The following is a 24130-nucleotide window of genomic DNA, read 5'->3' as shown; positions in this document are numbered from 1 at the left end:
AACAAACTTTTCTTTTACATTTGATGCTTAAATTTGGCCCAGATTTGCTGCTTTGATCTGAATTTGTAGGAAGGTCCGAAGTGGTTTATAGAATCCAAGTGGATGCTCAGAACTGCTGAACTTTTTTTTTAGATATTAAGGCCGTTGCAAATATTTTTAGGTTTATGTCTCTCGACTCTGGCCAAAGACGAGAGGGGAAGGGGGTCTAAAAATCAGATTTTTTTTGCATTACGTAATAAAAGAACGCTCCTTTGAACACTTCTCTACCACGGTCAGCATGATTCCATACCATTCCGTACGTATTTTATTTGTACTCTTCATTTTGCGAAAATATCTCGTACCTATCAAAGTCACAGAAAAGATCATATTCTGATAATGTTCATTTCAAATTTCTTGAAAACTGTTTATCTTCCGATGGTTTCCATAAAACTTTTGATCATCGAACAACGAAAGCAGAATTCAAATTCTGCGACCCCTTTTTAAGCAAATTTGAATGGCCTTAAAATTACCGAATTCATTTCACAATATTTTAGCACCGCCCTTTTAAACGCCTTTGGGTATTTAAAAATTCTAACTCAAAAATTAGACAACGAAAACAATTTTGTCGTGGTTCGATTAGGCCGATGCAAATATTTAAGAGCGAGTTTTTCACCGATGTGAAACAGGTCGTATCGAGGTGCTCCGATTTGGATGAAACTTTCAGGGTTTGTTTGTCTATACATGAGATGAACTCATGCCAAATATGAGCCCTCTACGACAAAGGGAAGTGGGGTAAAACGGACTTTGAAGTTTGAGGTCCAAAAAACATGAAAAATCTTAAAATTGCTCGCATTTCCGTAAAACTTCATCAATTCCAACTCTCTTAGATGCATTCGAATGGTCTTTTGAAGCCCTTCAAAATGTGCTATAGACATCCAGGATTGGTTTGACTTTTTCTCATAGCTTTTGCAAATTACTGTTAAAAATGGATTTTTTTAAAACCTTAATAACTTTTCCCAACAGCCTCCAACACCCATACTCCCATAGGTCAAAAGTTAGGGAATTTCATGGACTAGAAGCCTACGGTATTAACTTTTTGGCCAATTGCAGTTTTTCTCATAGTTTTACGGTTTTTCTAGAACAAAAATTTTAAAACGTTAGTTTTTGCCCTGTAGGCCTCCATAGCGGCACTTTTTGGTCTCAATTTTGACATATTCGGAATCCTCAGAAAATTTTACATTAGGTTGAGGTGTTGTAATTTTGAATTTGATTGTAAAAAATGCCATTAAGAATTAATTAAAACATTATTTAGCATTTTGTCGGATTAAGGGTAAAACAAGTTTTCGCCTACTTGATACAGCATTTGACGTATTGAGCATAACGTAAATAAGATCTATTTCTTTTTGAAAAATGTTTTATTTAATTATTTTTAAAGCAATATTACAACTCCAATACTTCTAACTTACGTGAAATTGTCCGAGGATTCCGAATATGACAAAATTGAGACCAAAAAGTGCCGTCTTCTCGGCATACAGGCCAAAAACTAACGCTGTAAAATGTTTGTTCTAGAAAAACCGTAAAACTATGAGAAAAACTGCAATTGGCCAAAAAGTTAATTCCCTAACTTTTGACCTATGGGAGTATGGGTGTTGGAGGCTGTTGGGAAAAGTTATTAAGGTTTTAAAAAATTCCATTTTTAACAGTAATTTGCAAAAGCTATGAGAAAAAGTCAAACCAATCCTGGATGTCTATAGCACATTTTGAAGGGCTTCAAAAGACCATTCGAATGCATCTAAGAGAGTTGGAATTGATGAAGTTTTACGGAAATGCGAGCAATTTTAAGATTTTTCATGTTTTTTGGACCTCAAACTTCAATGCTCGTTTTACCCCACTTCCCTTTGTCGTAGAGGGCTCATATTTGGCATGAGTTCATCTCATGTATACACAAACAAACCCTGAAAGTTTCATCCAAATCGGAGCACCTCGATACGACCTCTAGAACAAACCGAGCAGAATCTACAAATACTGCCTCTTAAAATAGTTTTTGTCCCTCGGCCCTGGCCAAGGTCAAGGGGGGGGCAAAAAAATAAAAAAATATAAAAAAAACAATAACAAGCCATAGTCTTCACATTTAAATGAAAAAAGTGTTTTAAAATGCATTTTACCCTAGTTCAGTTGTTTTGCAATCTTTAGTTTTCAAAAAATCTAAGATCTGACAAAAACAAAAATTGTATCTAAAAAAGGTGCAGGTGGTTATGTTCTACATGACCAATAAGACAAAGAACTTTGTACAAAACTCAAAAAAATCATTCTATTGTTATTTATATTTTTTAATTCTTTGCCAATTTATTTAATCCTTAATAATTAATACTAATTTAATGTCTTCAATCATTGACATCTCTGTGAAAATAAATTGCCAGAAAACGAAACTATTGCCAAAACAAGCATGGTTCGGAAAATGTCTATCACCCCCAGAAAAAACGGCTTCCGGAAATCATGGACCTTACTACCACTATCGAAATGGCAAATTTCATGTCCAGTCTGAAAAACGACATTGCCCCAGGTCGCATGGTTTGATAAATGTCCCCGGTCGAACCTTTCCTCAGGGCATTGGCCACTCCGTGTGTGGCCAATCCTGCCAAAATGGCCATTTTCATTACCAGTATCAAAAACCATGAATTTTGATACCCATATTGCCCCAAGTCGCATGGTTCGATGAATGTCCCCCCGGTAGAACCTTCCCCAGAGCACTGGCCATTCCGGGTGTGGCCAAAATCCTACCAGATTGGTCCCAACCCCATTGCCCTAAATCATTCTGGTTTTCGGGTGACCGTCCAACAATCTTTATAAGAACAGAATTCCTCCCAAGTTGGTGCACAACCTGTGTCTATCAATTTGTGGATGTGTGTGTGTGAGCAATAAAATTACCACCGTGGATCCGTCTTTGACGAAACCTCGTAAGGTACTGAAATTTTCTGAGGCTATCTGTTAGCTTAAATAGTTCGCATGAAATGTGGCAACCATGGTGCAACATTCTCGCGTGAAAGTTCCACGACAGCAAGAGAAAAGGCAAAATTTGCACCATGTTGCCACATTTCATGCGAACTATTTAAGCTAACAGATAGCCTCAGAAAATTTCAGTACCTTACGAGGTTTCGTCAAAGACGGATCCACGGTGGTAATTTTATTGCTCACACACACACATCCACAAATTGATAGACACAGGTTGTGCACCAACTTGGGAGGAATTCTGTTCTTATAAAGATTGTTGGACGGTCACCCGAAAACCAGAATGATTTAGGCAATGGGGTTGGGACCAATCTGGTAGGATTTGGCCAGGAGTGCCTGGGAAAGGTTCTACGGGGACATTACGACTGGGCAATATTGGTATCAAAATTCATGGTTTTGAAACTGTCAATAAAAATGGCAATTTTGACCAGGTGGCCAGTGCCTGGGAAGGTTCTACCGGGGGGACATTAATCGAACCATGCGACTTGGGGCAATATGGGTATCAAAATTCATGGTTTTTGAAACTTGAAATGAAAATGACCATTTTGACCGGATTGGCCTCAACCGGAGTGGCCATTGCCTTGGAGGAAGGTCCTACCGGGGGGACATTTACCGAACTATACGACTAGGGGTAATATGGGTATGCTGATTGATACCCATATTGCATCAAGTCGCATGGTTCGATTAATGTCCCCCTGGTAGAACCTTCCCCAGGGCACTGGCCACTCCGGGTGTGGCCAATCCGGTCAAAATGGCCATTTTCATTACCAGTTTCAAAATCCATGAATTTTGATACCCATATTGCCCCAAGTCGTATGGTTCGATTAATGTCCTCCCGGTAGAACCTTCCCGAAAGGCACTGGCCACTCCCGGTGTGTTCAATCCGGTTTAAATGGCCATTTTCATTAACAGTTTCAAAAACCATGAATTTTGAAACCAATATTGCCCCAAGTCTTATGGTTCGATTAATGTCCCCCCGGTAGAACCTTCCCGAGGGCACTGGCCACTTCGGGTGTGGCAAATCCGGTCAAAATGGCAATTTTCATTACCAGTTTCAAAAACCATGAATTTTGATACCCATATTGCCCCAAGTCGTATGGTTCGATTAATGTCCCCCCGGTAAAACCTTCCCGAGGGCACTGGCCACTCCGGGTGTGGTCAATCCGGTTAAAATGGCCATTTTTATTGACAGTTTCAAAAACCATGAATTTTGATACCAATATTGCCCCAAGTCGTATGGTTCGATAAATGTCCCCCCGGTAGAACCTTCCCCAGGGCACTGGCCACTCCGGGTGTGGCAAATCCGGTCTAAATGGCAATTTTCATTACCAGTTTCAAAAACCATGAATTTTGATACCCATATTGCCCCAAGTCGTATGGTTCGATTAATGTCCCCCCGGTAAAACCTTCCCGAGGGCACTGGCCACTCCGGGTGTGGCCAATCCGGTCAAAATGGCCATTTTCATTACCAGTTTCAAAATCCATGAATTTTGATACCCATATTGCCCCAAGTCGTATGGTTCGATTAATGTCCCCCCAGTAGAACCTTCCCCAGGGCACTGGCCACTCCGGTTGTGGCAAATCCGGTCAAAATGGCAATTTTCATTACCAGTTTCAAAAACCATGAATTTTGATACCCATATTGCCCCAAGTCGTATGGTTCGATTAATGTCCCCCCCGGTAAAACCTTCCCGAGGGCACTGGCCACTCCGGGTGTGGCCAATCCGGTCAAAATGGCCATTTTCATTACCAGTTTCAAAATCAATGAATTTTGATACCCATATTGCCCCAAGTCGTATGGTTCGATTAATGTCCTCCCGGTAGAACCTTCCCGAAAGGCACTGGCCACTCCGGGTGTGTTCAATCCGGTTTAAATGGCCATTTTCATTAACAGTTTCAAAAACCATGAATTTTGAAACCAATATTGCCCCAAGTCTTATGGTTCGATTAATGTCCCCCCGGTAGAACCTTCCCGAGGGCACTGGCTTCTCCGGGTGTGGCAAATCCGGTCAAAATGGCAATTTTCATTACCAGTTTCAAAAACCATGAATTTTGATACCCATATTGCCCCAAGTCGTATGGTTCGATTAATGTCCCCCCGGTAGAACCTTCCCCAGGGCACTGGCCACTCCGGGTGTGGCAAATCCGGTCAAAATGGCAATTTTCATTACCAGTTTCAAAAACCATGAATTTTGATACCCATATTGCCCCAAGTCGTATGGTTCGATTAATGTCCCCCCGGTAAAACCTTCCCGAGGGCACTGGCCACTCCGGGTGTGGTCAATCCGGTTAAAATGGCCATTTTTATTGACAGTTTCAAAAACCATGAATTTTGATACCCATATTGCCCCAAGTCGTATGGTTCGATTAATGTCCCCCCGGTAGAACCTTCCCCAGGGCACTGGCCACTCCGGGTGTGGCCAATATCCTACCAGATTGGTCCCAACCCCATTGCCCCAAATCATTCTGGTTGTCCGGTGACCATCATAACAATCTTCATTAGAACAGAATTCCTCCCAATGTAGTGCACAAACTGTGTCTTTCAATGTGTGCGTGTGTGTGTGTGAGCAATAAAATTACCACCGTGGATCCGTCTTTGATGAAACCACGGAAGGCACTGAAATTTTCTGAGGCTAAGTGCTAGCTTAAATAGTTCGCATGAAATGTGGCAACAGTGGTGCAACATTCTCGCGTGACAGTTCCACGAAAGCAGGAGGCAAGGCAAAATTTGTAAAGTGCTCTCAGCCAATCAGCAGCCGGGATTTTTCCTGCATTCATTTTTTATTTTCATCTTAACTTTTGAATACTTTAACAAAGTTTTATCAACTTTGTGAGGTAGTCTACTTGCAATTTAAGACTTCCCCTTTCGTTTGGTGGATAAAGCATGCAGATTGCTTGAATTGTGTGGAAGATATAAGCGTTCAAACGATTACACAAATCGTTACACTTTCGCTTCGCGAAATTTTGGATTGACACCCGTAGACAGTGCCCTTAGGACAAAGTTCTTTGTCAAAAAAATTTGCATCGAAAATTTTCAAAAATCTTAAGATTTTTAATGAACCCAAACATGCTAAAAATGATTTTAAACGCAGGAGAATGTTTTTTAATTTGATTTCAGGTAGTTGCACTTGAATTTTCATTGAAATTTTGAAGTTTATTGTAAAAATATTTTTTTTGCCCCCTGATTTTTCGGGCCAATTTTGAAGGGGGGGGGGGCCAATTTTGTACCAGCCTTATCTGAAGTGAAATTTTTCCGAGGCCTTCGGATAATTGAGTCTTTGTCAAAATTTGAAAATAGGAAACCATCAAATTAAATTTAAAAATCAAATGAAAAAAGTGTTGCAAAAAGTAAGTAGGCACGTTCCAGATATTTTTATTTGTGTTTCACATGCGGCCCATAGTAAGGTAGTAACGGCAAATTGTCAAAATGGCCCTAGAGGCTCGGCCGGCTGAGGACCACTTCTCAAATCGATTTCATGCTAAATAGAAGCTAAGCTGCAATGTTAAACGGCGATTTCGGAAAACAGTACAAACCCAAACTGATTAGTTTTATTAGGTATATTTCTACTTTGAATGGCAAACATGTTAGGTATAAGACAGAGATGATCGTATTTTTGATTTGAATCAAACATTTTAACGAACTTAACTGAAAATTCGTTGGAAGGACAGTTTCCGTGTGCAAAATGCAAACCAAAATTCCTCAAAAATACAACCACCACACTAGTAAAAGCAACACGCCATCCTTCCACCGAGACCACCGTCAAAATTTGAACATGGACTTAAGCTTGCCAACGATACCCTTCTGCTGCTGTTCCATCGCGGCTTCCTCCCCCTTCGGTTGTTGTGTTGCGTTCGTCTTAATACTAATTCTGCTGACTGGTTCGCCCGTATCCCTATCCGGTGGTTTTGCAACTTCTGCCTCGCTGCTTCGGGCAGAAGACGGCTGATTTGATTTAGCTGTCGAGGTGACGGTGTCGTGCTCCGGATAGGGACACCCGAGTTCCTATTGGGGGCGTGGCTTTGCTGCGGCGGAGGCGGCCTTCGAGGACTTGGTCGGCGGAGCGGCGTCCTTCGCTGGCGGTGGAATCAACACGTTCTTCCGGCGAACGACGTCCATGTTGTCCTGGGCGATCATCTTTTCCTCCCACTTGAGCATGTCTTCGCGGTACTTGGCCACGGCATCGGCCGCTCGCCGTTGGTAAGGTTCCTTCTGGGTTTCGCTCAGCTTGGACCACTGCTCCGAGAGGGACTTGATCTGGGATCGGTTCTCGTCCCGGGTGAGGTTCTTTGGCTTCTGGTCCTGGCAGTACAGCAGGAACCCGTTCAACGGTCGCTTTGGTTTGCCCAGGTCTTTGACGCGCTTGCGGTGTTCGCGTTTGGCCTTCTCTTCGGATTTCTCAACCCGCGACTGGCGGATTTCCTCCTTCTGCTCGTCGGTCAGCTGGCTCAGATATTTAGCGTTCTGTTGCAGCCAAACAGCTTGATCCTTCTTGTACTCCACTTCGAGCTTGCTCTTGTTGGCCAGATCCAGCACTTGCCACTGGGCGGCTGCCAGCTTGGAGATCTCCGTGGGGGATGCTTTCGGATTTTTGGACTTCAGCGCGGGCCGAATGCTCTGGAGGAATCTTATGTAGGCGTTCACCGGACGTTTTGGCTTGACGGGAAGGGTCGCCGTTTCCCCACCACCAGCGGCGGAGGTTTTCAGTCCGGAACATAAACCGGGCGAGCTGGGAAGGGAAAACAAAAATACAAACGATGAAGTAACACACTCACCTAACCTTTCAGCAGGAGGAAAATCTTACCGGATGTTGGTGGTCCACAGGCGCGTGGAACTAAACAACCGCGACAGGACGCTCATCTGCATTTTGATGATTTGTGGTAACTTTACTTGTTTAAATTATTAGTTAAACCAAATTAAGCTCGATAAATGCGAATAAATTACGCGCGAGTCCGTCTCGTGAGAACCGATTTGCTCCGCGCGGTTGACGTTTTGAACGCTTTGTTTACCTTTTTTGAACGGCGCGATGCGTAATTACGCCGAGGGGTAAGAGAATTGACAAGAATAATGTAATCGTAAAAGAGGTGGGATGTTATTCATAAGAATTCTCAAATCCAGGAAAAAAAACATTGTTTGTCCTGATTTTGTTTTACGTTAAAGAGATTTTTTGCAAATAAACAAGACAAAAATCGAAGCAAATTTTAAAATAAAAACTTATAACGTAAAAATGGGATTCACAAAAAAAAATTATTCAAAAACTTATATGAAAACAACCTAATAGTTTAAAAAAAAATAATTATCTGTAGAATTTTTTTACAGTCTTTTAATTACCTAATGTAGAGCATATGTGGAGTTCTTTTAGGCCGATGCAAATATTTAAAAAAGTTTTTGTCCCTCGGCCCTGGCCGAGGTCAAGGGGGGGAAGCAAAAAAATAAAAAATATAAAAATTTAAATAACAAGCCATAGTCTTCACATTTAAATGAAAAAAGTGTTTTAAAATACATTTTACACTAGTTCAGTTGTTTTGCAATCATAAGTTTTCAAAAAATCTAAGATCTGACAAAAACAAAAATTGTATCGAAAAAAAAGATTTTGCATCGAAAATTTTCAAAAAATCTTAAGATTTTTAATAAACCCAAACATGCTAAAAATGATTTTAAACGCAGAAGAATGTATTTTAATTTGATTTCAGCTGGTTGCACTTGAATTTTCATTGAAATTTTGAAGTTTAATTGTAAAAATTTTTTTTTGCCCCTTGATTTTTCGGGCCAATTTTGAAGGGGGTGACAAAAACTTTCAAAAATATTTGTACCAGCCTTAAAGGTCCAATAAACCAAATTTTCATTTTTTGCTTTTTGCGAGTGTTTAATACCCCTGACTCAAGGCTGTTTCAAAAACATCCAAAAGCAAAATCTGGAAATTTGGTTTATTGGACCTTGAAAAAAAGACAAAAACTCCAGATATGCACCCAGTAAGGAACCGGCCAAGAACAAAACAACAAAAACAACCGCGGTAGCGAATGCAAGCCAGAGATGGTGAAGAAAAGTCCCAGGAAATCACTTACTTTATATTCTACAAACATGTTTAACAATACCAGCATCAGTGAGAGATTTCCCTATTTAAATTTCTTCTCAAACCACAACTAGAACTAAAAATCTCCCCGTCTTCGACGTCTCCCGGTATGACACATCCACCTGGATGTGGTCGTACTTACGCTAGCGTGACTGCATCGTCAGGTGATCCAGCCTCGAGCTCCGACGCAGTTGCTGATGGTGGTGGTGATCTTTTCACCCTTTCGGAGTTTCTTTCGCTGGCAAGGGAAATGTTCACTCATTTCCGAGCTTGCCATAACAAGGAACAGCCCTTGGGGAACTGATGATTAAATACATTGGAACATCCTAAGTCTTCAGCGCGGACCTTCGACGTCAGGAGCAACCTGACAAACTTTGTACTTTAGATTTAAGTTTTTTCCTTTTCCTATCTCCATCCTTAAGTTATATCAGTAGATTTTTTCTAGTTTTTCCTGCTTCCTCTTCATCTTTTTCTCCTCTTACGATATCAATAGATTCTAATGTTCTTAGCCATAGCTGCAAGGAATCCCATATCACTATAATTTGTAAGCTAAATACCACATTTGTAAACTGATAAGCACAACTAATAAACACAAATTGAATTGAATAGAATTAAAAATCTGAAATTGGAAAAAAATGTTTAATGCAATAGGCCGTTGCAAATATTTTTGAATGTTTTTGTCGCCCCCTTCAAAATTGGTCTGAAAAATCAGGGGGCAAAATTTTTTTTCCAAAAAACTTCAAAATTTCCATGAAAATAGAAGTCTAATCAACTGAAAACAATCTAAAATGCATTTTTTTGCATTGATTATCATATGTAGCATGTTTGGGCTTGTTTTAAAAATGTTTTGCATTTTTATGTAATTCCAATGTACAGCACCACAAAAAAATATTTTTCGCAAAAAATAAAACTTTCGTCAATACTTAGATGTTTTGGAAACTAATGATGGCAAAACAACTGGACGGGTGTATTATGCATTTTAAAACACTTTTTTTTATTGAAACCATGGCTCGTAATTTCAATTTTTATACTTTTTTATTTTTTTTTCCTATCTGAAGGCAATTATTTCTAGTTGAAAGTGAACAGAACATTAAAAAACATGAAAAAGAATCATAAAAGTTTAACGAAGACCTAATTAAGTTCACATTTTTCTTTTTAAATAAATTTCAAACATGAAAAATTGTTTTTGGGAAAAACATGGCATAAGAAGGTTAATCCGAAGAGAATGAAACGCACACAAATGTTCGCTGCATCTGTTTATAATGAGATACACTGTGTGTACACAACTTCGGAGATTGACTCTATTGTAGACTCTACAAACCAGCTTGATAAGATTAGCGCGAACAATTTGAAGAGCATCCATCGTTTTAAGTTAATTTTCTAAAAAGCTAATAGTTAGGTGCAGGTTGGAAACAACACTCAACATGAACAACTCCCTAAAAGACAAGACAATTGTTGTAACCGGTGCCGGACAGGGTACGTATTATTCACACACTTCCGATGACCTTCAAACGAACGATTAATAAACGCCCTCTGATAACAGGCATCGGCAACGAGCTGTGCAAAACACTGGCCAGTTTGGGTGCCAAGGTGGTCGCCGTATCACGATCAGCCGGTCCTTTGGAGGCCCTCAAAGCCGAGTGTCCAACGATCGAAACGATCTCGGTTGATTTGAGCGATTGGAATGCCACTAGGGCGGCACTGGCAAAGATTGACCGAGCGGATGGTTTGGTGAACAACGCTGGAATTGCTATCATCAAGCCGTACGATCAACTGACCGAGAAGGACTTTGATGAGTATGATTGGGGTTAATTTGTTTGATTTTTAGCTTTGAAACCCCATTTTCAGCACATTCAACATTAACATCAAGGCTGCGTTCAATGTATCGCAAATAATGATCCCGAAAATGCCCGAAGGTTCGAGTATCGTGAATCTTTCGTCGCTGGCCGCTTTGAAGGGCTTTATGGGTCACTCGGTGTACACCATGACCAAGGCGGCTCTGGACGGAATGACCAAGAGTTTGGCCATCGAGCTCGGCCCGAAGAAGATTCGCGTCAACAGTGTCAACCCGACGGTGATTCTAACGCGCATGGGACGTGATAACTGGAGCGATCCCGTGAAGGCCGATCCGTTGAAGTCGAAGATACCGCTCGGGCGGTTTGGGGAGGTGAACGAAGTTGTGGAACCGATTGTGTTTCTGCTGAGCGAAACCTCGTCCTACATCAACGGGCAGTGCCTGGCAGTCGAAGGTGGTTATTTGGCTGGAAATTGAAGGATTTCGGACTTTGGGTGGAGATGGAAAAGTTGTTGTTCATTCAATAAATCCGTTATTATTCATTTGTTGTAACTCTATTACAATTAAGTTGTTGCTTATACACGAGACGAGAAACATAGAAAAGATCTTAAATCTGGTACAGAACCGAGTAAATTTTAAACTGAAGTTTTGTTGATGCTACTGTGATGACTATTTTGTTGTTTCAGCGCGCGAAATGCTGGATACAAAACGTGGTCAGATGAAGTCAGATGCTTAAAATGTGCGCATTGTTGAAACTGATTGCTGCTTTCCTATTGGTACATTCCGTCTTATAGTAGAAGATTGTTAGATTTCTCTCCACGATTTCTTAAGTCTAACGCAAATTCGATATTTAACATAGTACAAACTCATATCCGTTGTGTAAAATCACAGCAGTTGACTATTTTAAAAGCAATGAAGCAAAAATTTTACAGATCAAAATCTCGTCGCTTTTTTCAGTGGTAATGGTTTCGTTTCACAAGTTTCAATCTAGTTTCAATCATCCATCTACTAGCAGCCAATCGGTGTGTCGCTCTACTGTTCTTCCTTTTAAAACCATGCAGCACGAAAGGTGTTTTCCTTTTTCACTATATAGATGACGTTAGATTATTTGGTTAGTTCACTTTTTCGCCTAATAACAACTTGTTCTTCGCATCGGCCGACGAAAAGCAGTGTTAGTGTTAATTATTTCTTGTTCGAGATTGCGCCGCGTTATTTTCTTTTTTTTTTTTTGTTTGCGCTCAAATTTCTAAGCGGTTCCAATGCCGATCGCAACGCCGGCAGCGAAGGCACACACAAACACGTGCAGATCGTTCAGCTTGCAGCCGGACTCGTCCCCGATCAGGTTGGTGTACCATTTTTTGGCCTTCTTGGACTTTTGCTTCAGCGCGTCCTCGGCCTGGTTCAGCTTGCGGTCCACGAAACGCTCGGCCTGGAATGTGGTACGGATTTGGGCGGAATTTTTAACATTATTTTTTATATTAAAAAATTGCAGAAGAATGGTTAGAAAGCGGAACTTGGGCGGAATGGGCATCTGACGGCCGAAATTTTAAAAGCAGAATTTTGTACTTTGCTAGTTTACATGGTTTTCTAAAATTATAATGTCTTCAATAGGGTCATAAAGCCCTATATCAATGTTTATGTACAACGGTAAAAACACAATTAATAACCATTTCTGATAACTTTTTTTTCAATTTAATGCAAAAAAAATTGACTAATAACATTTTTTTTGTGGATTAGGGGAAAGTGGGGCAAGTGTAACAAGCTAAGGAAATGCTCGTTATAACCCATCAAAAACGTTAAAAAATCTGTCGGATTTTTTATAATCATCTTATTCCAGGTCGTTGGGGCAAGAGGAACAATGCATGAAACAACATGTTAATTTGCTAACAATTGAACTGTTATCAATTAGATACATCAGATTAGAATGTATTTGAAACGTTTCTTTCATTTTTAGATTAAATAATAATATTTTACTAAAAACTTGATCGTTTATACGAAGAAAAAAATTACTTAGATGATAAATACTAAATTTTCATAATATCACTATATTTTGTATGGACAATTTTTTTTAACAATTGTTTATTAATTTTTAAGTACTTTTATGTATTAATTTCCCAATAAAATATGTTGTTGCAGCAATTCGTATTTTTTCCATACTAAAAATCCATATGGTACCATTGCCCCTCCTGAACAAGATTTTTTAAAAGCTCTCAACAAAAATAACCAAAAGTTAAATCATACTTTATAATAGGTGCAAGTCATTGGTAGGAACACTACTGATGTAGGAAAAATAGCATTTTGATAAAATGAGCCTTAAAATGAACCCTAAGCCTTATTTTGTACTATCCAAATATTATAAGAAAACAAAGGTTTTGAAAAAAACTTCATTAATTCTCATGCCCCGCGGCGTTTACGTCGTTTTGGCGGTTATGTGGTAGTAGAATCAGCTAATTGCATTGCTAGCAACAATTCCTCATACTGGAAATAATAAAAATTGTAAAAATTACGGCCGTACGAGCGATTGTTCGTTTTGCCCCATATGGTCGTCTTGCCCCATCTTCCCCTAACTATGGTCCCCTTGGAACATGCTGTAAAGTAGGACCTTTTCTGTCAAGAAGGGCCGGGATAATAATTAAAAAAAAATGAGTTCAAAATCCCTGTTAAATCCTTTGCCGTCGTACCAAAAATTCTAAGTGTAAATATAGGTATTCGGTGCCCTCTCCCCGTGCCCATACCTTCACACTTAGGAGACCCGGGAGGCGGAGTCTTGTCGCAAAAAGAACGATACACACCTGTGGAACCGTTGACGAAACCGCAAGGTTTAAGAGTAAGAGGGCCACATTATAAGGTGTTACGTCGATTCCGTTTCCGTCGTACCAAGGTCCAAGAGATATTATATTCCGCAAAATAAGCTGTATCGTTATGAACAACAATATCAGAAATTTATGCCTAATTTTAGGACCAATTACCGAAAATTACCATGAAAAAACTTCCGGCGACCCTCGATTGATTACAATCAATGACAATCAGATTGGTGATAGAAATCATTGATTACACGCAAAAGTTAAGTGGGTTAACAAGAGTTATTTTTTACTGATTATGACGTAGAACAAGGTTTTTCTTTGTAAGGCGAATACATATTTAAATGGATTTCTAAAATTTCAAATTGAACCGTATTTTCTCCATAAGTTTGAACGGAAATACTCATGGTGAAAACCTAACCAACGGAACATCAACGGAAGTGAGGAGAAAAATGAAAGAAAACATGCAGTTTAGTTTACCTTATCACGGATAAGAAGCTTTATTGTGTAAAATATGTTGTAAGTTGAAGTTTAAATACTAAAATTATAATGAAACTTGTACCAACATAACAGAGCCTTTTTAAAATTTAGCTTGCGAAATGAAATTCAATCTGGTCAAAATTTGTATTCTTCCAATTCGAGGCTTGTTCTGACTGCAGCTTGAGTTCTTGAAATTGTTCGCTTTTTAATATGCCACTTCAGTTGTAATAACGGGTTGCGTTCGCCAAAGCAATGCTTACGAGGAAGCCATACCGATCAGGAAACCACCGAGAAAGCCGGAGGCAAGATAGGTATTTTCTTTAGCCACCCGTATCACCTGCGGAAGGAACGGATTCAGTGGCTAAATTCAACTCAAACTGAAAAGTGGGATCGTTTGTGGAAGGAGGGGAGGATCGGATCGCATGCAGGTTCGGGGAGGATTCAGTAAGCAAAGCGCACACATTTAACCAAAAGAGATTTTGCCGGGAGGGGAGAGAAAACCCAAGCGATTTGGCTTACCTTATCGGCCCAGCTCGGACCCTGCCCGGTGACTGCCTCCTCGACCTTGTCCGTTACCTTGTCGACTTTCTTATTAATCTTGTTCCAATCTATCGTGATGTACCCCTGCTGGTTGGCAATTTGCAGCAGAATGATGCCACCGCCGACGGCCACTGCGGCCGCCTTGCCAACCTTCATCGTGATGTAACCGGTTGCCCTAAAGTGAAGATGTTGCAAATGAAATTTAAAAGCCTTTTTTCAACAAAACTGACCAATCAGCTTACCATCCACTTCCGGCACCGATGAGAATCTGTTTGGTGGCCGACTTCTTGCTCACATCGCCGACCCAGCGGTCCAAAACTCCGGCAGCGTCGCTCATGGTGATGATTTCCTTGTTTGTTTCGTTCTTTTTGGACTTGTTATCGCTCATGCCTGGAAGCAAAGTGAAGCAAATTCAGTTGAATTAACTGGTGGAAATGCGTTAAATTTAATTTTGTCCCAATGATTCTACTTGGTATTTTAACTTTGTGGTATTATTATCCGCGCACCACCAAACCGAAGTGCGCATCTCTTCTGTTCCGCAAAAAATCTGTTGCGCCATACAAAAATTGAGTAGTTTGTCGTAAGCGTGTACATCAGCCTGTGGCGCAACAGGCTTTGACAGGTTGCGCTCGTATTTTGATTTTTGTCTGCCTTCACAATATTAAAAAAATATCGAATCATTTTTTTTTTCAAAAACGTCTAAAATTCTTCATTTACAGTCCTTGTAATGCTCTAAGCTGAAAACTGTTATTATTTGATGAATTTGGTGCGTTTCAGATACTTAAAAGTAATATTACGCATTTTTTTAAAGTTTTGAACAAATTTTCAAATTTTGCATATGGATCGTCCAAAAACTAGGTTGCCATATTCCGGGTTCCACCGGAGTACCGGGAACCGGTCCCAAAGTGGCTAGATCGGTCCAAAAGTGGTTTTGGGGATCATAGATGAGCTTGATTTTGAAAATGATGAACTTTGACATCCATAATGCCCTGTCAAAAATTATTCAGGAATAATCCCGTAATTTGCCATATTCCGAGTTCCACCGGAATACCGGGAACCGGTCCCAAAGTGGCCAGATCGGTCCCAAGGTGGTTTTGGGGATCATAGATGAGCTTGATTTTGAAAATGATGAACTTTGACATCCATATTGCCCTGTCAAAAATTATTCAGGAATAATCCCGTAATTTGCCATATTCCGAGTTCCACCGGAGTACCGGGAACCGGTCCCAAAGTGGCCAGATCGGTCCCAAGGTGGTTTTGGGGATCATAGATGAGCTTGATTTTGAAAATGATGAACTTTGACATCCATATTGCCTTGTCAAAAATTATTTAGAAATAATCCCGTAATTTGCCATATTTCGGGTTCCACCGGAGTACCCGGAACCGATTCCAAAGTGGCCAGATCGGTCCCAAGGTGGTTTTGGGGATCATAGATGAGCTTGATTTTGAAAGTGATGAACTTTGACGTCCATATTAGCGTGGCTCACGGATATATGAAAAAGACAAAAGTGTTCAATTCCAAACGCCTCGACCGGATTTTTGTAGCAATATGGCCCCAGAACATAGCCTGAAACTTTGAGCGCATTTGGTTAAGGTTTAGTACTTCCACCATTGACCTGAAGTTAGTATGGAACTTTTAAAGATTTACTATGGGAAATTTTCACTTTTAACCTCTTCTTAGATAAAGTTTCCCAAAACCCAATCAAATTTTCTTATTCTCAAGTTTCTTATAGGTTTTGATCCGGGGAACAACTTTGTAGAACATCGCAAAGCGCTAGGAATTGATCCTGAAAAGATACAGGATATTTTTTGGAGCTAGGAATTTTTTTTTAACGTGTTCTAAAAATTTGCCTGTATCTTTCAGGGATTAATTCCAGGGTTGTTACGGAAAAGACGAGAAAAAATCCGCGCCAGATCCGCGCCGACCCCAAAACCCAATCCGCGCGAAATCCGCGCCATATAAAAAAACCGCGACAAACATAGAAGAGAGTAACATAATGAATGCAATTTTAAACGAAAAAAGAATAATACAGAAGGCATTTGGATCAGTACCGTTGATCAGTTGTGGATTCATATCCCACCTGTACCAAATGGAACCTTTTTGCCATTTCTGAAACAATATTAGCAAATTATAAAATCTAGGATTAAGTACTTGATAATTCTCGCCAAAACTTTACTCTGGAAAATCGAAACACGAAATTTCTATTATTTTCTTCTCTAAATTTTTCTAATCTAAAATATGACTCCGAAAATGATCCGAACTAAGAAAATGGCAAAAAAATAATATAATAATTTGAAAATTTAATGATTTAATGATTTAATAATTAAATAATTAAATAATTAAATAATTAAATAATTCAATAATTTAATAATTTAATAATTTAATAATTTAATAATTTAATAATTTAATAATTTAATAATTTAATAATTTAAAAATTTAAAAATTTAATAATTTAATAATTTAAAAATTTAATAATTTAATAATTTAATAATTTAATAATTTAATAATTTAATAATTTAATAATTTAATAATTTAATAATTTAATAATTTAATAATTTAATAATTTAATAATTTAATAATTTAATAATTTAATAATTTAATAATTTAATAATTTAATAATTTAATAATTTAATAATTTAATAATTTAATAATTTAATAATTTAATAATTTAATAATTTAATAATTTAATAATTTAATAATTTAATAATTTAATAATTTTATAATTAAATAATTAAATAATTTTATAATTTAATAATTTAATAATTTAATAATTTAATAATTTAATAATTTAATAATTTAATAATTTAATAATTTAATAATTTAATAATTTAATAATTTAATAATTTAATAATTTAATAATTTAATAATTTAATAATTTTATAATTTAATAATTTTATAATTTAATAATTTAATAATTTAATAATTTAATAATTTAATAATTTAATAATTTAATAATTTAATAATTTAATAATTTAATAATTTAATAATTTAATAATTTAATAATTTAATAATTTAATAATTTAATAATTTAATAATTTAATAATTTAATAATTTAATAATTTAATAATTTAATAATTTAATAATTTAATAATTTAATAATTTAATAATTTAATAATTTAATAATTTAATAATTTAATAATTTAATAATTTAATAATTTAATAATTTAATAATTTAATAAATTAATAATTTTATAATTTTATAATTTTATAATTTAATAATTTAATAATTTAATAATTTAATAATTTAATAATTTAATAATTTAATAATTTAATAATTTAATAATTTAATAATTTAATAATTTAATAATTTAATAATTTAATAATTTAATAATTTAATAATTTAATAATTTAATAATTTAATAATTTAATAATTTAATAATTTAATAATTTAATAATTTAATAATTTAATAATTTAATAATTTAATAATTTAATAATTTAATAATTTAATAATTTAATAATTTAATAATTTAATAATTTAATAATTTAATAATTTAATAATTTAATAATTTAATAATTTAATAATTTAATAATTTAATAATTTAATAATTTAATAATTTAATAATTTAATAATTTAATAATTTAATAATTTAATAATTTAATAATTTAATAATTTAATAATTTAATAATTTAATAATTTAATAATTTAATAATTTAATAATTTAATAATTTAATAATTTAATAATTTAATAATTTAATAATTTAATAATTTAATAATTTAATAATTTAATAATTTAATAATTTAATAATTTAATAATTTAATAATTTAATAATTTAATAATTTAATAATTTAATAATTTAAAAATCATATAATTTGATAACTTTCTTAAAAGAATAAAATTAACAAAAAAATCAATGGTAATATTTTCGTAATTTTTCAATTTAATAATTCGTTTTTTTACGTTTTTTTTTTTGAGTCTGTAATGTTTTGACAATTTCAAATTATGAATTCTATTTTTTTTATTATTTGAATATGTAAATTCTGACATTACATTTCGCTTTTAGACGGAGATTTTAGCAGATTTCTAAGTGGATTTCGTCATGTTGTGATAATTGGGAGAAGAATCAATTCTATCTGAATCAGAGTGGCAACAATTTTTTTTATTTTTTCAATAAATCAAAAATTTAAAAATTTAAATTTTTATATTTAAAAAAATTGGAAAATCTACAAAGTTTCATAGCCTAAAATTTTTAAAATTCTGTAATTTTTTCGAATTTTGTTATTTTGATTTTAATAAAATTGGTATTTTTTTGAATTGTTAAGCAGATGTTTTAAAAATAATGAGTTGTAATGTTATGTTAAATTTATATAACAAATCTCAATACATTAAAAAAAATCGCTCCTTGAAGATTATTTCAAAGTTTCGTATTAAGAAAAAATAACAATCAATAATTTTTAGAAGAAAATTTTCTTTGTTAACAACTTCTTAGAAATTGATGTTTTCGCACTCAACGAAAAAGATTGAATTTATTTTATTCGTAATAATATTTTCCTTTGTAATTTGAAAGAAATTCTATCGCTCTCAATTATTTTGTTTATCAAAATTGCTATCCGCGCGAAATCCGCGCCTGAGCAAAATTAGCCAGCAAATCCGCGCCAGATCCGCGCGATACGCGCCATCCGCGCGATCCGCGCCGTCCGTAACAACCCTGTAATTCCTAGCGCTTTGTGATGTTCTACAAAGTTGTTCCCCGGATCGAAACCTATAAGAAACCACTACTTTGAGAAAAAATCATTGGGCATAGGAAAAAATACTCGAAGAAGAGTTAAAAAGTTGAAAATAAATAAATTAAATTTATTGAAATTTCTTTATAACTTCAGGTCAATGGTGGAAGTTCTAAACCTTAACCAAATGCGCTCAAAATTTCAGGCTATGTTTTGGGGCCATATTGCTACAAAATTCCGGTTGAGGCGTTCGAAATTGAACACTTTTGTCTTTTTCATATATCCGTGAGCCACGCTAGTCCATATTGCCCTGTCAAAAATTATTCAGAAATAATCCCGTAATTTGCCATATTCCGAGTTCCACCGGAGTACCGGGAACCGGTCCCAAAGTGGCCAAATCGGTCCAAAAGTGGTTTTGGGGATCATAGATGAGCTTGATTTTGAAAATGATGAACTTTGACACCCATATTGCCATGATAGAAATAGTTTTATTTCTGACCGTCCCTTGACCGGTTCCCCCGGGGTAGGGAACCTGCCCGCTCAATCCGGAACATCCCCGGTGATGCAAAATCAATGGTCAGTATTGTCTAGTGGTAGAACAAAGATCGTAACATGAAAAATGTGTTTTTTCCAAGATTTCTATTAACAAAATACTGCGGGACCCAAAAATTGCCATTTTTGACCCTGTTTGACCCAGTGACCCACCGGAATATTTCCGGCCACCGGAACGTTTCCGGGTTCTGCGGGTCATTTTCGGAAAAAAGACATTCATACGAGTCCAACTAATAAAGAAGTATGCAAATTGGTTGAGTTTTCGCTGAGTTATGGCCATTTTAGTGATTCCAATTTCACCCATATAGGCCGGGTTAAACATTTCAAAATCCATGTAAATCTTTCAAAACATGAATTGAAAGTGATTTTTGGCATATTTATAGTTTTAACTTCATTTAACCAAACATTCAAAGTTATTTGGTATAAATATATGGATTTTACAAAATTTAAATACTTTTAGTATAACTTTTGTTAATTAAAGTTTCATGTTGACAAAATTGCTCTGAAATGTTCAAGGAAAGTCACCTGTAATAGAACAATACAAAAACATGATGTTTTATTAGAAAAGTATTGATTTTCGTAGAGTTCCTGTCAAGTGCGTCTAAAATGAGACAGTTGAATAACTCTGGCTGTAGATGTCGGATCGATCTCATACTTTGGTCAATGTTAGAACACACTAAAAGAAAGAAAATGCAACAAAAAGCAAATTTCAAAAATCAGGCTTCGTCATACACACGGAGTTGAGAGTCTTCACCCCAAATTTCAGACAAATAGGTCCATCTCATTTCGAAATATCGTGGCACCCGTAAATCAATTCGATGTTCAAAGAATAAAGCACACTAAGTTTGACAGTTCGCTTTTCGCATGGTAAGTATCTTCATGAAACTTTCAGGAGTGATTGATAATCATCTTTTTAGCGAATTAATAAATTTACTGTAATATGAAATTATGTTATTTTCTACAAGTATCTAACCTCTAATTTAAACTAAAATTAAAGTCCAGACTCGAATATCCGAAGGTCTAAGAAAATTTATTTGGGTAATCGAATCTTCGAGTAACTAAATCACAAAACAAAATATTTTCCGTTATCTTCTTTCAAGTGATCTTAGTTTCATGTTACTTTCAGCCTGCGTATCTCCGTAATGAACAAACTAAGAGCTTTGAAAATTTGGATTTTTCATAGTTAGAATATTTAGGTACTTTCGAGAAAAAAAAAAAACCAAAACATATTTGGAGAAGGTCACTTTTTTTTAAACTTGGCCACACAATGTACCATAGTGCAATGGCGGTAATGATGTATTGAAAAAAAAAAAATGCATTTTGTAATTTAAGGACCATCCATAAACCACGTGGACACTTTCACTTCGACACTTTGAAAAATCGAGTCTGGATTGTATTGGTTCAATTTTCAATTTAAAAAAAAAACTTTTGTGAAGTTTTCCATTCTTTTTAATAAAAAAAAAACAAAGTTTCCCCTTTTAAAAAATACAAAATTAAAAATCTAGAAAAAAAATTCTAGAGAATAACTTAGCTGTGAATTACAAACATGAGCTTAAATTTATCAAATCAAAATTCAACATAAGTTTTCACCTGCGTACTAAATACAAATTAAAAGGTTTTTTTTTCAGAAGAAAACTTTTTTTAAAATTAGTGCCAGACACATCGTCGTCGACATGAAGGAGTTTGGTGACACTTTTGTTGCCACCGATTTTAGCTCTGATGTCATTGCGATGAAATCTGATTTCTTTTTAAACTGGCGCTATCAAAATATCAAAAGTAATTTAAAAATAAGTGTTGAATCACTAGAAGAGACGAGTCACTAATTGGGTGATAATTATCACAAGTTAAATTTCAACACTTGCTTCCCGATTTGCCCAGCTGCAGGCAATGTGACCGAATTTTTCCCTCTTCTTCCTACTTCCCTCTGGATAACAGGATTACATAATATGAGTACCGTTCTAGAATGTGATAAAATATTTTCATCCAAAGCAAATGCGCCGGGAAGCTACCGAGATGAAAGCAACCATCATCGTGGGATCAAATTCCATTTTCCGAAAGTCATTGACTAATCATTTTCGATTTCCCTTCGTCGTCGTGCCGCTCCGAAGGGGTGCGAATTTTCTCAACCATTTTCCCGTTCTGCGGAGCAGGGTTATAATTCGAGACGACGCATTTAGCATAAAGAAGGAAAAAAAAATACTCACCTTTCCGGCCACTGGCAAATTTGAGACGCTTCTCGGTCACCGACCAGCAGCGCTTCCGCTTCCAAAATTTGAGCTTCTCGAGCTCGAGCGCTGAATTGCCACGGGGAATTTTGAAATTTCACGAAATTTTCACTTTTTTTTGGCTCTCTCTAGACTTGGCAGCCTCCTCTCGTGATGATGATGCTTTTCCTTCTGCTCTGCTGTCAGCCAGGGTTGCTTCGTTTTCGCTCTCTGTCTTTGTTGTCTTTTGCATTTTTTGAACGGTGGGAGAGCGCGAGGGCTGTCAAACATAACTGTTATACGGGGTTTGCCCAGTGAGTTTGGTAGGCTGTGAATGGAACCGGATATTCACCACAAAGGTCCAGGTACGTTTACACCAGGTATGTACGGCTGTACTCACACGCAAATCCGGAATTCACAAGTTTGCACATTTTTAACACATTTTTTTTAATTGGTTCTAAGGCCGTTGCAAATATTTAAAAAAGTTTTTGTCCCTTGGCCCTGGCCGAGGTCAAGGGGAGGGCAAAAAAATAAAAAAATATAAAAATTTAAATAACAAGCCATAATCTTCACATTTAAATGAAAAAAAGTGTTTTAAAATGCATTTTACACTAGTTCAGTTGTTTTGCAATCATTAGTTTTCAAAAAATCTAAGATCTGACAAAAACAAAAATTGTATCGAAAAAAAGATTTTGCATCGAAAATTTTCAAAAAATCTTAAGATTTTTTAATAAACCCAAACATGCTAAAAATGATTTTAAACGCAGGAGAATGTATTTCAATTTGATTTCAGCTGTTTGCACTTGAATTTTCATTGAAATTTTGAAGTTTATTGTAAAAATATTTTTTTGCCCCTGATTTTTCGGGCCAATTTTGAAGGGGGGGGGAACTTTTAAAAATATTTCTACCAGCCTAAATTTAAGCCAAAATGAGGTCTTAAAATTAAACATAAATTTGTGATATTATTTATTATTCACAACGCGCCGCACGCAAAAACAATCGTTTTTTTTTTTTTCATTTTCGTCATTTTCCCGCCTATGAACTCTCTTGTATGTCAAACTTAAAAGTGACCTCGTTTGTTTGACAACAGTTGGTGTCAAACCATCCCAGTCACGAAATATTCTAGCAGAGCTGGTTCTGTTAGAATCCTGCTAGAACGGTGGAACATTTCTGCTAGAATGCTCTAAGAATATCCAGCTCTCTAAGAATTCTGCTAGAATCCTGCTAGAACGTCGTGACTGGGATCGAGTTTGAGTACCCTTTCGTTTTCGTCCAAGACAGCTAAAATCGGTTAAAATGGTGCGGAATGTTTTTTTTTATGAAAAAATGCGGTTTTTGCAAAAAATTATGAAAATGGCAATTTTTCGAACCACCCTAACACGGCGTAGGTCACCCTGCAAAAAAAGTTTTTTGTTTTATTTCGGCCAATGAACCTCCAGATAAGCCCGATCGGACAACTTTTTTTTCGGAGCATGCCGTTTTCGTGGAGAACTACTGTATGTACTGTGATATTCTGGAGTTTAATTTAATGTTAAAAACTTTATTATTTATAATACAAATGGGAGACAGATGCTCCATCTTTATTTGTCCAAATCTGACTGACCCCCTTCACGCAAGCTGCGCATTACTACACTCACAGTTCTACACGCTGCCAGCGGTTTACCTAATTTACACTAATATTTAGTATACCACATCCTCCCCTTACTAAAATGATAGACAAAACAAGTATAAATAACCAACAGTTTAACAATTACATAAAATCCATTTTTGCTGCCTGTACTTCAATGCTGCAACGCCTCGTAGTCGATCCATCACCCTGCTGCTCATTGAATAACTCCGTCCAATTGCGTGGATTCCTCGATTGACGTTTTTCCATGTATTCCTCCGGGAAACCAAAAATTAAAAAAAAGAAAAAAATAGAGCAGGAAAAAAAATGTTGGGAAAAAAAACAAAATATCCTGAAAATAATAATGATAAAAATAAATGATAAATCTTCCGACATGGCTAACGTCGAAATCAATATTCGTTTGCTAT

The 24130-nt window shown here is 36.2% G+C and overlaps 3 protein-coding genes across 4 annotated transcripts; 1 reads left to right on the top strand and 2 right to left on the bottom strand.

Annotated features, from left to right (window-relative positions):
* Window positions 1-6531: 6531 nt before the first annotated feature.
* LOC6031207 (transcription factor A, mitochondrial) lies at window positions 6532-7995 on the bottom strand. The gene is made up of 2 exons (XM_001841989.2): window positions 7791-7995; window positions 6532-7715 (listed from the first exon to the last, which is right to left on the bottom strand). Exons 1-2 carry the CDS (start codon window positions 7850-7852, stop codon window positions 6992-6994), a joined length of 786 nt encoding a protein of 261 aa, XP_001842041.2. The 5' UTR covers window positions 7853-7995; the 3' UTR covers window positions 6532-6991.
* Window positions 7996-10327: 2332 nt separating this feature from the next.
* LOC6031208 (L-xylulose reductase) lies at window positions 10328-11406 on the top strand. Its single transcript, XM_001841990.2, has 3 exons — window positions 10328-10535; window positions 10603-10855; window positions 10908-11406. Exons 1-3 carry the CDS (start codon window positions 10484-10486, stop codon window positions 11329-11331), a joined length of 729 nt encoding a protein of 242 aa, XP_001842042.2. The 5' UTR covers window positions 10328-10483; the 3' UTR covers window positions 11332-11406.
* On the bottom strand, window positions 11370-22324 carry LOC6031209 (FUN14 domain-containing protein 2). 2 transcript variants are annotated; one of them, XM_038254322.1, is made up of 4 exons: window positions 22097-22324; window positions 14918-15065; window positions 14655-14850; window positions 11370-12283 (listed from the first exon to the last, which is right to left on the bottom strand). In XM_038254322.1, the coding sequence occupies exons 2-4, from the start codon at window positions 15061-15063 to the stop codon at window positions 12101-12103; spliced, it is 525 nt and encodes a 174-aa protein (XP_038110250.1). In that variant the 5' UTR covers window positions 15064-15065; window positions 22097-22324; the 3' UTR covers window positions 11370-12100. The 2 variants fall into 2 exon arrangements, with proteins under 2 accessions (XP_038110250.1, XP_038110251.1); XM_038254323.1 differs by lacking the exon at window positions 11370-12283 and adding an exon at window positions 14126-14472 and having other exon boundaries at window positions 22097-22323.
* Window positions 22325-24130: the final 1806 nt, after the last annotated feature.

The sequence above is a fragment of the Culex quinquefasciatus genome, chromosome 2, assembly GCF_015732765.1.
Source record: "Culex quinquefasciatus strain JHB chromosome 2, VPISU_Cqui_1.0_pri_paternal, whole genome shotgun sequence".
NCBI lineage: Eukaryota > Metazoa > Arthropoda > Insecta > Diptera > Culicidae > Culex > Culex quinquefasciatus.
Note: the sequence above shows the minus strand (reverse complement) of the source record. Positions and strands in the feature narration are given on the sequence as shown.

Bases quoted from the DNA above. Each gene is read 5' to 3' on its own strand.
- LOC6031207 (XM_001841989.2), bottom strand. From the start codon at position 7,852: ATGCAGATGAGCGTCCTGTCGCGGTTGTTTAGTTCCACGCGCCTGTGG. The intron at 7,716-7,790 runs GTAAGATTTTCC...TTCCCTTCCCAG, and splicing joins CTGTGGACCACCAACATCCG to CTCGCCCGGTTTATGTTCCG.
- LOC6031209 (XM_038254322.1), bottom strand. From the start codon at position 15,063: ATGAGCGATAACAAGTCCAAAAAGAACGAAACAAACAAGGAAATCATC. The intron at 14,851-14,917 runs GTAAGCTGATTG...TCTTCACTTTAG, and splicing joins ATCGGTGCCGGAAGTGGATG to GGCAACCGGTTACATCACGA. The intron at 12,284-14,654 runs GTAAGCCAAATC...ACCACATTCCAG, and splicing joins GTCCGAGCTGGGCCGATAAG to GCCGAGCGTTTCGTGGACCG.
- LOC6031208 (XM_001841990.2), top strand. From the start codon at position 10,484: ATGAACAACTCCCTAAAAGACAAGACAATTGTTGTAACCGGTGCCGGA. The intron at 10,536-10,602 runs GTACGTATTATT...CTCTGATAACAG, and splicing joins TGTAACCGGTGCCGGACAGG to GCATCGGCAACGAGCTGTGC. The intron at 10,856-10,907 runs GTATGATTGGGG...CCCCATTTTCAG, and splicing joins ACCGAGAAGGACTTTGATGA to CACATTCAACATTAACATCA.